Source organism: Balaenoptera borealis (assembly GCF_965194805.1).
Source record: "Balaenoptera borealis genome assembly, chromosome: 1".
NCBI lineage: Eukaryota > Metazoa > Chordata > Mammalia > Artiodactyla > Balaenopteridae > Balaenoptera > Balaenoptera borealis.
Window position 1 is genome coordinate 161,361,520 of NC_138860.1, and position 13,611 is coordinate 161,375,130.

General features: G+C 40.3%; 2 protein-coding genes across 21 annotated transcripts in view; both read right to left on the bottom strand.

Annotated features, from left to right (window-relative positions):
• ZFP69 (ZFP69 zinc finger protein) overlaps positions 1 to 13,611 on the bottom strand; it is an 85,270-nt gene that overhangs the window by 64,438 nt on the left and 7,221 nt on the right. For 16 of the 20 annotated variants that reach the window (XM_082388335.1, XM_082388334.1, XM_082388353.1 and 13 more), the window contains exons 2-6: positions 11,179 to 11,662; positions 9,731 to 9,816; positions 3,550 to 3,676; positions 3,121 to 3,219; positions 1,106 to 1,213 (exon numbers count right to left, since the gene is read on the bottom strand). In XM_082388335.1, the coding sequence (XP_082244461.1) occupies positions 1,106 to 1,213; positions 3,121 to 3,219; positions 3,550 to 3,676; positions 9,731 to 9,816; positions 11,179 to 11,305 (547 nt within the window). In that variant the 5' untranslated portion in view covers positions 11,306 to 11,662. Of the gene's footprint in view, positions 1 to 1,105; positions 1,214 to 3,120; positions 3,220 to 3,549; positions 3,677 to 4,809; positions 4,846 to 9,730; positions 9,817 to 11,178; positions 11,663 to 13,611 lie in introns of all 20 variants that reach the window. The other 4 variants (XR_014243464.1, XM_082388338.1, XM_082388339.1 and 1 more) reach the window with 4 other exon arrangements.
• Positions 12,471 to 12,941, bottom strand: LOC309627553 (small ribosomal subunit protein uS8). Its single transcript, XM_082389644.1, has one exon. The coding sequence runs from the start codon at positions 12,902 to 12,904 to the stop codon at positions 12,512 to 12,514; it is 393 nt and encodes a 130-aa protein (XP_082245770.1). The 5' UTR covers positions 12,905 to 12,941; the 3' UTR covers positions 12,471 to 12,511.

A 13,611-nucleotide genomic window follows, 5' to 3' on the forward strand; every position in this document is an offset into this window, starting at 1 on the left:
CTATTAATACTAAATAATGAAATTTCATAAGGCTATGTCTTAACAGTGTCTTTTTAATTCATAACTACTTTTGGAAAACATTCTCAGAAAGATAAAAAGATTTCCCTCTTCCCACTCCAGCTAGTTCAAAAAATAAGGTTTGAGGGAATTCCCTGGTGGTCCAGTGGTTAGGACTGTGCGCTTTTACTGTCGAGGGCTCGGGTTCAATACCTGGTCAGGGAGCTAAGATCCCGCAAGCTGCATGGTGTGGCCAAAAAAAAAACAAACAAAAAAATTTGAACTAACAGCATTCACAAGAATGTCAAGCTGTCTTTTACTGAAGCTTATATTAATATTTACATATTGTTCTGCTTCCTGTAGTTATTAATCTGTCCCAGGAAGTGTTAATTATACAAAGGAGACTTGTAAGAAACCCAGACTGCTATGTTGCTACTATTGCTATGTTCTATGAAAATATCCTTTCTTTAAAGGATATTTAAAATTCTGACTGTTTTTTTAAAATAATTTATTGCACCATTACTAATATTTCAACTGACAGTTCCATATTCCTGAAAAGTATAACTTCTTGTAGGATTTTTGGTTAACACAGAAGGATCACTGGTACTTCCAAATTCCAAACTCTAAATGAATAGATGCAAAAATAAAGTCTATGTTCTGCAGGCCCCTGATTCTGGTCCTGGATCAGGGAGAAGGAAGAGGAGAAGAAGAAGGTAGGGGAAGAGGGAACAGGCCATCTATGACCCCTTCCCAATTCGGTATCCAAGCTGAAGCAGGCCCAAGCTAGGGGAGGAGAGAAGATATAACTTTGAAGTTGGGAGTTTTTATTATTATACTGAATTACACATTTCACTAAAATCAGACTGTTCTTATTATTTAAAGGGACTGGACCACCTATGGGACCTCTCTGAGATTTCATCCAGAAGCAGGGAAAGAACATTCATGGTAGCTATTATTATTATAAGTTGAAAAAGAGAAAACCCAGGAGAATGTACAAATTATTGGAATTAATAACAGAGTGAAACAAGGTGGCTGGCTAGAAGATCAAAACCAGTTATGTTATTACACACTAGCAAAAAAGAGAAAACATAATTGAAAAAATTTATACCATTTAAAATAGCAGGGAATTCCCTGGCGGTCCAGTGGTTAGGACTCCGTGCTCTCACTGCCAAGGGCCCGGGTTCGATCCCTGGTTGGGGAACCAAGATCCCACCAGCTGTGCAGGGTGGCCAAAAAAATAAAATAAAATAGCAATAAAATATAAGTTCTTCAGGATAAATCTGACAAAAGATGTGCAATGTGTACAAGACTTTTATGGGGGAAAATCCTTTATTTTAAAAAATTAGGAAATATCAGTAAGTGGAGCAATATACCACGTTCCTGGACAGTAGGACTCAATATCATAATATCAATTCCCTCCCAAATTGATCTATAAATTCAATTCTATTCCAATCAAAATACCACGAGAGTATTTTTGTGTGTGTGTGTAATTGATGCACTCATTATATAATTCATATGGAAAAGCAAGGGGCTAACAATAGCCAGGACAATTCTGAAGAACAAGATATTAAGCCTCACTATGAAATATAGTAATTAAGACAGCCTGGCATTAGAAACTTGGCAGGTGACAGAGTGGCATTAACTATTCAATAATTGGTTCTTGGACTGATTATCCAAATGTAAAAAGTTAAACTAGAGCCTCACCTCATACTACATATAAACTAAATTCAGATTTAACCTAAGTATGAAAATCAAAATCTTAAAGATATAAAATAATATATATATTTTTTCTATAAATCAATAAGGAAAAAAGATAATATAAAAATTCACAAAGGATATAAACAAGTAATTTACAGAAAAGGAATCCTGAATAGATGGCCAATAAACATGAAAAATATGCTCCCTCTTATTAGTAATCAGGAAAATGAAAAAAACCAACAAGATATTCACCCACTGAATTTATAAAAATGTGAAACTTTGACAATGACAAGTGTTGACAAGGATGCTGAGTTCTGGAACCTCTCAAAACCTGCTGATAGGAGTACTAATTGGTGCAACTAGTTTGAAGAACAATTTTGTAAAACCTAGCAAAATGAAGGTGACCCAACAAGTCTGCTTCTATCAAATATCTCAGAGAAACACGAGAAGTTTTACACAAAGTTTTACTCCAGTATCTTTGTAATTCCCAAATTTAGAAACAGTACAAATGTCTATCAACAGGAAAATGGATAAATTGTGCTTTATTAATTCAACAGAAATGAATGAACCAGAACAATATGGATAAATATCAACGGTGTTGAATGAGAAAAGCAAGTGGAAAAGTATATATACCATTTATTTAAAGAATAAGAACATGCAAAACAGCATTATATATTGCTTGGGGATATACACATGCAATACAAGTATGAAGATACATATACAAATGAAAATATTTAAACTCAGAAGAGTTGGTTGTTTCAAAAGGTAGGAGGGGAATAGCGGGGCTTAAACTCTGTTTTATTTCTTAATCTAGGTGGAAGCTACATAGAAATTTATTATAATGTTCTCTATGCCTTTCTGAATATCTAAAATATTTCATAATAAAAGCAAAGTTTAAGGAGATTGTTAAAAACCATTGGATTTGATGAGAAGGAATCCTGTGGTAATTTCTCTTGCAGGACTTTCCATAAAATAGTTATTACAATAAATAAAGATACTTGAGTTAAAGGGAGAGTGAGAATCAAAGTTAGGATTGTAAACTGAAAAGTTCGTGAAAAGTAGAAATAGAATGCAAGAGAGAAGATTAAAGATTTGTAGAATGCAGTGAGAGTCCTGAAAAGAGATCTGTTTTCTTTGAGGAGAGACCATGTACATCTGACTGCTTAGGGAAAGGAGCTTTCGATTGGCAGACTTTAGGATACTGAAGAAAGAAGGAAAATCAAGGTTATCCTTAATGAAGAGAAGACTTCTTTTCCCTCCAACTTCAGAGAATTTTGCAAGGTTAGGTGAAGGAAAGGGGTGCAAAGGGAGGGGTAAAATCGGGTTCAGTGCATGCCTGTCCACCCTCTCAGCCTTCCCGCAGCCTGGGAAGATGCTGGGCACTCTGGCCTACATATTGAAAGGCACCATCTGCCTTGGTCTCACCTGAACTGGGATCTCCTGGGCCTTCTTTCTCTGTCATCCATGGTGCTTCTCCTTTCTCCAACTGGGAAATCACACTAGGTTTGGAAAGTTGACATCCTACTTACGGAGTGAAAAAAAGGGTATGAATATTTACGCTGAGGTCTAAGAACCATCCCTGGAATGTAGTTCCAATCCTCTGGTATTTAGGGTCTCTGAAAACGAAAGGGGCACCACAGCATGTTTTTCTGTTCTCACTCTACAAAGTAAAACTGTTCCCCCAAGGGAGGAGATTCAGGTATGCTCTGGCTTCATTTTCAAAGGAATGAGACATCTATCTCCAACACAGAACCCAAGGCCAGGCTCCAGGGAATCTACAGCATTTAATAATTTAGGAATAGTGACTGTCCTGTAATGGGCAGGTTTCTGGACGTATGTGTAACCCATGCTTACCCACTGAGACCAGGTTCCCATAGTTCTCCAGCATCACCTCCCGGTACAGATTCCGGTGAGCAGGGGCCAGCTGCCCCCACTCCTCCTGGGTGAAGTCCACAGATATGTCCTTGAAGGTCAACAGTTCCTAGAATATCAAATATATTCCTTTTCAGTCTGAGACCACCTCCATCAAGATCCAAGATGTTCTTACAGTATTCTAAATTCTGAGAGATTCTAAACAAGTATTACTGGGAGCCTCCTCTGGATCTGTTTGGTGATTCTCGGAGACTACCATAAATAATTAAACATACAGAAGGACAGATGGTCATATATGTCTTAGAAAAAAATTAAGCAGGATAAGGGGAACAGGGAGACCCACAGTGAGGATGGGGAGGATCTTTCACGTAGGGTGGCTGGGGAAGGCCTTCCTAAAAGGGTGATATTTGAACAGAGACATGAACTCAGTGAGGAAGAGCCACATGGAAATCTAAGGGGAGAGCCTTCCAGATGGGGAAAAAGGACCTGAGGTGAGAGTGTCCTTGGCTTGTCTGAGGAACGGGAGAGTAGCCAGCATTGTTGGAGGTGGGCTAGTGAAGGGGAATGCAAGGAGATGAGATCAGAGGGCCTGGGGGAGGGAAGAGGAGGCTTTTAGCACTTATTGTCACAAAGACCAGTGCATCCCTGCTGAGTTGAAATTCTGGGGCCCTGCTGGAGTTTAATGCAAGAAGAACAAAACTGTCTGGAACTGTGGTCTAACCCCTCCCTAGCTCAAGTACTGAAGAGGTAAAAAGGATCGGCCCCTCAGCAGTGGTGGCATGGGGCACTGGTAGTTGGGTTAATCAGAAGTGAACTCAATCAAATTAAAGTGTATCTCAGCCAGGGCTTCCCTGGTGGCGCAGTGGTTGAGAATCTGCCTGCCAATGCAGGGGACACGGGTTCGAGCCCTGGTCTGGGAAGATCCCACATGCCGCGGAGCGACTGGGCCCGTGAGCCACAATTACTGAGCCTGCGCGTCTGGAGCCTGTGCTCCGCAACAAGAGAGGCCGCGATAGTGAGAGGCCCGCGCACCGCGATGAAGAGTGGCCCCCACTTGCCGCAACTAGAGAAAGCCCTCGCACAGAAACGAAGACCCAACACAGCCATAAATAAAATAAATAAATAAATAAAATAAACATAAATAAATAAACAGGAGCTGTTGTTAAAAAAAAAAAAAAAAAGTGTATCTCAGCCAGAGCTCAGCCACAGCTCTAGGAAAAATATGAATAATCAGTCCCTCACCTTAACCACCAGTCAGAGGAAAAGGCTTAGAGTCTTCTGTAAATAAATGGAACAGACAAAAGAAATAAACAGACTATATCTATGTATCTATCTATCCATATATATCTTTATTTGTTAATTGTTTATTTAACAAGAGAAATTATTCCTTAGCCCAGATATTCATGTTTCATAGTTCAGGAACACAGGTCAGTGACAAACTTCATGCAACTCAACCCAAAGAAATTCTTTACATTCTAAAATCACTTTGCACTCTGAAAGATACCAGCCTTCCTCATTGCCTCAAAATTTTTCATGGAACCACAATTTCTGTAGAAATCTGCATATGCCTTCTTTCTTGGTTCAGCCAAAGCAATCCTGTAGAAAGCTGCAACCCCCAGGGATACAATGAATGCCCTAACAGTATGAAATAGCAGATGCTTGGCCAGGAGGCCATGCATCTGAGGTTTTGTCAAAGAACTGGAAACCATGATAGTTATTCACCTCAACACCAATGTCCTTCCAGGCTGATGGAGAAACGGACCTATCTATGCATATTTCATCCTCCACCATTCTTTTATACACAATATCTGAACTACAATAAAAAATTATTAGACATACAAAGAAGGAGGAATTTCTGACCTATAATCAAGAAAATAAAAACATAAGAAGCAAACACCTAGGTAACCAAGTCATTGGAATTAGCAGAAAAGAAGTTTAAAGAAATTATTAAAATATATGTTGAAGAGGGCTTCCCTGGTGGCGCAGTGGTTAAGAACCTGCCTGCCAATTCAGGGGACACAGGTTCAAGCCCTGGTCCAGGAAGATCCCACATGCTGCAGAGCAACTAAGCCCGTGCACCACAACTACTGAAGCCTGCGCGCCCTAGAGCCCGTGCTCCACAACAAGAGAAGCCGCCACAACGAGAAGCCTGCGCACCGCAAGGAAGAGTAGCCCCCACTCCCCGCAACTAGAGAAAGCCTGCACACAGCAATGAAGACCCAACGCAGCCAAAAATAAATAAATAAATAAATAAATAAATAAATAAATAAATTTATTAAAAAAATAAATGTTGAAGAATTTACAATAAAATACGGATAGAATAGGTGAAAATGTGGGGTTAATTGAGGAGAGAGATAGAAATGCTAAAAAAGAACTAAAAGACAATTCTATAAGTGAAAAATACAATATCTGAAAAATCCACTGGATGGGCTTAACAACAGATGGACCCTGATGAAGACAAAATCAGTGAAACTTAAACACAGGTCAACAGATAGTATTCAAATGGAAGCACCAAGAGAGAAAAAGAAAAACAAAAAAACAAAAAAACCTGGGATAATATCAAGTAGTCTAATATACATGTAATTAGAATCTAAGAAGGAGAAGAGAGAATAAGCAGAAAAAAATATCTGAAGAAATAAAGCCTGAAAAATTTCCAAATTTGAGTAAAAAATCAACCCACAAATCCGAAAGCCAGCAAACCCTCCATGGGGGGGAAAAGAAGTTCAGAGAATATCATGTCTATGCACACCATTAAAACTGCTGAAGAGCAAAGATAAAATGGAAGAACATAAAAGTAGTGAAAAAAGGTAGGAAAGGAGGAACAAAACAAACAAGAAAAGTTGGTATAAAACAAAGGAACAAACAGAAAGACATGTCACATCTGGGGAAAGAATAAGAATAATAGCTGACTTCTCATCTGAAACAATACAAGCCACAAAATCATGGAACATCTTTAAAGTGCTTAAAAGAAAAAACAGTCACCCTAGAATTCTATATTCAGTAAAAGATTCTCAAATAGGAAGACCATATAAAGACATTTTTAGATCACCAAAGCTGTGAGAATTCATCATCAGAACACCCCCACTACAGGAAATGCTAAATGACATTCTTTAGGCTGAAGGGAAATAATGTCAGTTAGAAACTTAGAACCTGGTGGTGGGATGAATTGGGAGATACTGATGGACATATATACACTAATATGTATAAAATAGACAACTAATAAGAACCTGCTGTATAAAAAATAAATAAAATAAAATTCAAAAGTTAAAAAAAAAAACTTGGAACTAAAGGAAGGAATGAAAAGTGCTTGAATTGGTAAATGTGTGCAAAGATGAAAGGCTCGTTTTTTTTCGTTTTCTTAATTTCTTATAAGACAATTTACTGTTAAAAGCAAAAATAAGAACAATGTATTATGGGGTGTATAAGATGTAAAGTGAAAAGCATGACGACAATACACAAAGAATGGGAAGAGTAAATGGGAAAATAAAGCTTTCATATTATATGTGAAACAGTATAGTAGTAATTCAACTGTGACATGTGAAAAATGCATATTGTAATAGCTAGAGCAACCACTAAAAACAAATGAAAGAAGTACAGCTAAAAAAGTCATTAGAGGACATAAAATAGAATACTAAAAAAATTGCACAATCCAAAAGAAGGAAGGAGAGGAACAAAGAAACAAAAGAATAGATTTGACAAACAGCAAACAAAGAACAAGAATATACTCTTAAATCCCACCACATCAATGATTATGTAACTGTAAATGTACTAAGCAAGCACAATCCAGCTATATTTAAGAAGGTCACACTTTAAATATAAAGCCACAAATAAGTTAAAAGTAAAAGAATGAGGGACTTCCCTGGTGGCGCAGTGGTTAAGAATCCACCTGCCAATGCAGGGGACACGGGTTTGATCCCTGGTCCGGGAAGATCCCACATGCCACAGAGCAACTAAGCCCGTGCGCCACAACTACTGAGCCTGCACTCTAGAGCCCACAAACCACAACTACTGAAGCCCGCGCACCCCAGAGCCCATGCTCCACAACAAGAGAAGCCACCACAATGAGAAGCCCGCGCACCGCAATGAAGAGTAGCCCCCACTCGCCACAACTAGAGAAAGCCCGGGCGCAGCAATGAAGACCCAACGCAGCCAAAAATAAATAAATAAATAAAATTTAAAAAAGAAAGTAAAAGAATGAGAAAAAGCTATCCTATACCAACAATAACTAAAAACACTGGAGGAGCTATGTTAAATCAGACAAAGTGGGCTTAGGAAAAAGAATATTATGAGGCATAAAGAAGAGACATTTCATAATGATAAATGGTCAGTCCATCAAGAAGACAACAATCCTATGTGTTTATGCACCTGATAACAGAATTCAAAATAAATAAAGCACAGTTGACAGATCTAAAGGGAGATACAGATGAAATCATAATAATTAGAGATTTTAACACTCCACTCAGTAAATGATGGAACAAGTAGACAAAAATTCATCAAGGATATAGATTTGAACAACCTATCAACCAACTTAACCTAACTGACATTTGTAGAGCACTATACCTAACCATTGCAGCATATAAATTTTTTTTTTTAGATTCTTTTTTAAAGTAAACTTTTTATTTTGAGATTACAGATTTATTATATAATTTTAATTGTAGATTTACATGCAGTTGTAAGAAAAAATGGAGAGATCCCATGTACTCTCTACTGGGGGTAAAACAGAGTTTTAATTGGAAAGGGGCACAAGGGAACATTCTGAGATGGTGGAAATGCTCTATATCTTGATTTGGTTACATGGTATATACATACGTCAAAATAGAACTATGTACTCTCTTAAGTGTATTTTCCTATATGTAAATTACAACTCAATTTTAAGAAATTTAATCTTATCCCAGTGCTAAGAATCCCACCAGTTTTTGACAAATGTCAGGTGGTAAGAATTCCAGTTAAGTGGAATGTAGATATAAGATACCTCTTCAAATAATTAGAATATTATTACTTTTTCCATATTACCAGAAATAACCCTGGAATACATTTCAATCCTAAAAGGTGTTAGCATCTGAATTAACAGAGGAAACTGGGATTGTAAACAGCTAAAAAAATCACCGAGCAAGTAAATACAGGAGATGAGTTCAAATCCTGTACCATCTAATTTCAGAACCCAAGTTCTCACCTAAAACTCTTCTGTCCTCGAATAACATCTCCTCTTTAACAGTCTTCCTTTCTCGTTTATTCTACAGTTTTCCTTCTGTTTCACCTATCCTTCTACCAGGTGGTAAGGACACCGTTTCCACACCCTGTTGTAACCGCCCAGCCTGTCTAATGTGTATGCTCTGTGGCCTGAACATTTCTTCTCTACTCACGTCTTTGGTTGCAGTTTGACCTCTGCTCCAGACACTATTCTAAGGGCTACCTCATGAAGTGATAGATGTACCTCACTAAAAATGTCAAAACTTTATTCTAAGTTTGTTTTTGAGTATGAAATACTCATAAAAATTGAGGTTTATCGGACTTGCCTGGTGGCGCAGTGGTTAAGAATCCGCCTGCCAATGCAGGGGACATGGATTCCATCCCTGGTCCAGGAAGATCCTACATGCCACGGAGCAACTAAGCCCATGCACCACAACTACTGAGCCTGTGCTCTAGAGCCCACGAGCCACAACTACTGAGCCCACAAGCTGCAACTACTGAAGCCCACGCGCCTAAAGCCCGTGCTCCACAACAAGAGAAGCCACCGCAGTGAGAAGCCTGTACACTGCAATGAAGAGTAGCCCCCGCTCGCCGCAACTAGAGAAAGCCCATACGTAGCAACAAAGACCCAATGCAGCCAAAAATAAATAAATAAATAAATTTATTATTTTTTTTAAATTGAGGTTTATCTTAGGTCCCAGGTTTTTAGGGGCTAGAATTATATCACTCATTTTGCTTTCTCTACAAAAATTCGCACAACGTTAGATCTAGATGTTGGTTAGAAACAAGCGTTTTCTATGAGTAAGGAAACTGCTGCCACTGCGGCCCAGTTTTCTGTAAAAGACTAACTTGCACTGAGTTCCCTGGGTGAAATTCGTTAGCCTCAATATACCCCAACTCCCCAGAAAAGGGCAAGTTATAATCTTAAAAACCAAAAAGCATGTCAAGAAAGTGACAGGAAACTTCAACCCACCTGGGAGTCTCTTGCTGGGGCCCCGGGAGTCACTTCATCCTTTAAACTTTCTCCCTGGGTCTCATCAGCATCCTGAGATAGCAGAGCTGAGGAAGGAAAGGAGCCAGAAAGTTTGCATCTCCCCAAATCCCCCAAATAGAAAAACTGCCTGTAGACCTGCTGAATATGGCGCCCCTCTCAAAACATTCACAGAGGGACATTCAGAGCAACTCAAGAGCAGACTGGAGCCTCCTTAATGAGGAGGATCTGCAGGGCATTGCTTTGGGCATTAACGTTTCCCAATGGCCAGTGCTGGTCCAAAAGCACAGACCTACCAGGCCACTCCTTTGTTCAAAGGCTCACGACAAGAAAGAAAAATACAAGCACCTCCCATGGACTTCAAGGCACTCCATAATGTGCCTGAAGCACATTTTCCCAGCATTAGTTTCCTCTAACCACCATCCTTTATCTGTGGGACACATACACTGACCACATTCTTAACCCTTAGTTAGACTAGAACACTCTCCATTCTCTGAACCACTCTTCAAGGTACCCACTTTTGTATCTTTTCCTCAATTCTTCCATAAAAAAAACTTAGACATCTTTTAAGGCCCAATTCAATGCTATCTGCTTTGTGAAATTTTCTCTGATAAGTACAATCAGAAGAATGTTTCCTGTCTCTTGTCTTCCAAAAGAATTTTACCATAGAATGTATTTAGGCTACTTTCTATTCTTTTGATCTGAGTATGTGTCTATCTCCATCAATTAATAATTAGCATTAGAGATCATTATTCATTTTTTCATCCATCAAGATGCTTAGCAAAGTCCCCTGCCTGACAGAGCTAGAATATAACAAATACAAGCTGGATTTGAAGTGTTATAGGTATGAACTAAGAGACCACATGAGACATACAAATTCCTCTGTCCACCCATCTATTCTGACCCAACCACCAAATACTGTGTAATCTTGGTTATGTTTCCCACTGAACTCATATATTTCAAGGTAAAATGAGAGTAACTAAGCATGTCATTCCTTCTTCCTGGCAGGAGATGAAAAGAAAGAAAAACATATTGGTTTGGGGTTAAAATGACGAAACTTGTGAAGGTAAACCACTGGAGGGCTTAAGAAAGTAGAAACCTTTGACCCCAACGTCTGTGAGTCACACTTACACACTTGGGAGCCGCTGGTGGGGAACACCCTGAATTCTGTCTTCCTGTCCTGTGTTTATTCGAGGACACGAGATGGGAGCAGCATGGCACACGTGTCGCAAGGATCCAGTGCTCAGAGCCCAACATTTTCTCTCACAGCTATCCCCTTCCCCAAAGCCATAAGCATGAGCCCCAAGGACCTCCTTTCCTCCAATTTTCTCCCCTAGAGACACCTCAATGACGTGTGTACCTATCTTTCTGCAAGCAAACTGAGACCCCTTCCTCTACTTCCATCCCCTCCCTCCATCAGCCTCTCTCACCTTCTCCTTCAAACATCTTGGTCACGTCCTCCCACAGGGGCGTCCCTTCCTTGGCCTTCTGTGGATGGTGCAACTTCACCCAGGTGCTGGCCTCAGTGGGCAGGGTAATCAGGAGCTGCTGTAGCATGATGATGCCACCCGACTGGCCTTGTCCACTTCTGGGGAGGACACTGCCAGAGCCTCTGCTGAGACGCCTCACAGTTGTATGGTCCTCCTCTGATCACAATCTCCTGCCCTCAGGACTTTGGCGTGTCCCTGTGGCACCAGAACCTAGGGGCTCCTAGAGGCTAATGTGGCTTGAACAGGTCTGAAAAAGTGACTCCTTTCTGAAATTAAGTACTGCCTGCTGGGGAGGCGGCTAGTTGAGTAGGTCTGGGTACATGCCTCTTCATATTCTTCTAGAGGAGCAAAAGGCAGGAGAGGAGGGATCCAGAAAACTGATCATACAGCTAGAACTCCAGAACTTGCAGAAATATATTTAAAACTGCAAAAGATCCAAAAACAAAGATGTGGCATCAATGTGGAAATAAGTATAACTGGTGCTTTGGATGTGGCTTTAATTTCCAGTTCTATACACACTTTCATAAACAGCCAATGACACACAAACACCAAGGATACACAAACATACACAGTCCCTGCCCTGACATCCTTCCTTGTAAGCTGCATGCACCTTCTGCCTGGATACAGACTTGGGAGTTAAGAGGGCAAGCTTAGAAACCAGACAGCCTGGGTTAGAATCCTGACACTTGCACTTCAAAGCTCTAAGACACTTCAATTCTCTGAGCTTCAGTCTCATCATCTAGAAGATGCAGATAATAAATGTACTTCATAGGGCTGTAACAATACTGGGAATACAGTACCTTCATAGACATTATTAAAAACCTTTTGCTTTGGGCTTCCCTGGTGGTGCAGTGGTTGAGAATCTGCCTGCTAATGCAGGGGACACGGGTTCGAGCCCTGGTCTGGGAAGATCCCACATGCTGCGGAGCAATTAGGCCCGTGAGCCACAATTACTGAGCCTGCGAGTCTGGAGCCTGTGCTCCGCAACAAGAGAGGCCACGATAGTGAGAGGCCCGCGCACCGCAATGAAGAGTGGCCCCCGCTTGCCGCAACTAGAGGAAGCCCTCGCACAGAAACGAAGACCCAACACAGCCAAAATAAAATAAAATAAATAATAATTAAAGGTGCTAATAATTAAAAAAAAAAAACCTTTTGCTTTAATGTTGCAATCATAGCATTACCTTTTAAAATTATTATTATTATTATTTTTTTTTTTTGAGGGAAGCACCAGAGTCCTCTGAGGCATTTTATTTGCACGTTATGTATTACATCCCTAGAAAAAGAATCCAAGGATTTTCCCTCCTGTGTGTTTTCGTCTTGCTTCTTCATGGTCCATGATGCCAGCTGAGGTTGTCAGTACAATGAAACCAAACTGACGGGACGGGAGCAGGTTATTCTGCCATTTTTCTAGATCTTTGAGTTGCACATCAAACCTGGGGCTGATCACTCCACACTTATTTAGCCTGCCTGTGAGGTTCACAACAATTTTCCCAGCCCTGTGATCATCGATGATTTCAAATTCGCCAATGTAACCATGCTTCATCATCACAGTGAGAAACCTGACGATGACTTTGGAGCACGGCCTAATAAGAACCTGGCGTTTGCCTCTCTTTTCGGCATTGTTGATACTCTTGAGAGCATCAGCCAGGACATTCATGCGCACCATTATGGCGGCACGGAAAGATGGCGGAAAGAAGCTAAAATTATTTTTTAAAAACAATTACAGATCTGAATTTAAAGTTCAAGTATCTCAACTGATGGAATAATCACATGGCTGTGTTTTCACACGGGCAAGTAGTGACAGACACAGCACCACCCACGTGGATGCCCATCAGCTGGCAAGTCCTTTTAACCTCTGGGTTAAGATACATCCTGCTCTCAGAAACGTTCAACTGGGGGAGAGGGCTATGTCTTCAAACGGAGGAAATATAGTACTTTGAATATAATGAGGACTATTGCATAACTGTTTGTAGCAGGAAAATTTGGAAACAGCCCAAATTCATCATCTCATCGAACCCCCTGGCATCTGAACATGTGCCTCCACAGCGACCAGGTCCAGTGTATCCCGGCCCCAAGAACAGTCCTAGTCCTAGCTCCCTGGAAAGGGCGCCGGCCTAACTTTTTGGAGTTTGTGGGGCAGGGTGTTTGGCTTCTTCTTGTTTTCAGCTGTGACTGATGCAGAGAAAGGAGCTGCCTCCTATGGATAGGAGCATGTAGGAAAATATCCTAACCCTGAATAAATAAAAAGTAAAATGGCTTGTTACCAAAGTGAGGAAACTTTCGAATCTTATGAAATGGTTAAAAACAGAGAAGCTTCATTTCGAGACGCCCCTTCTCACTGCTCCCAGAAGTGCCTCCCTCGGACTTAGAGAC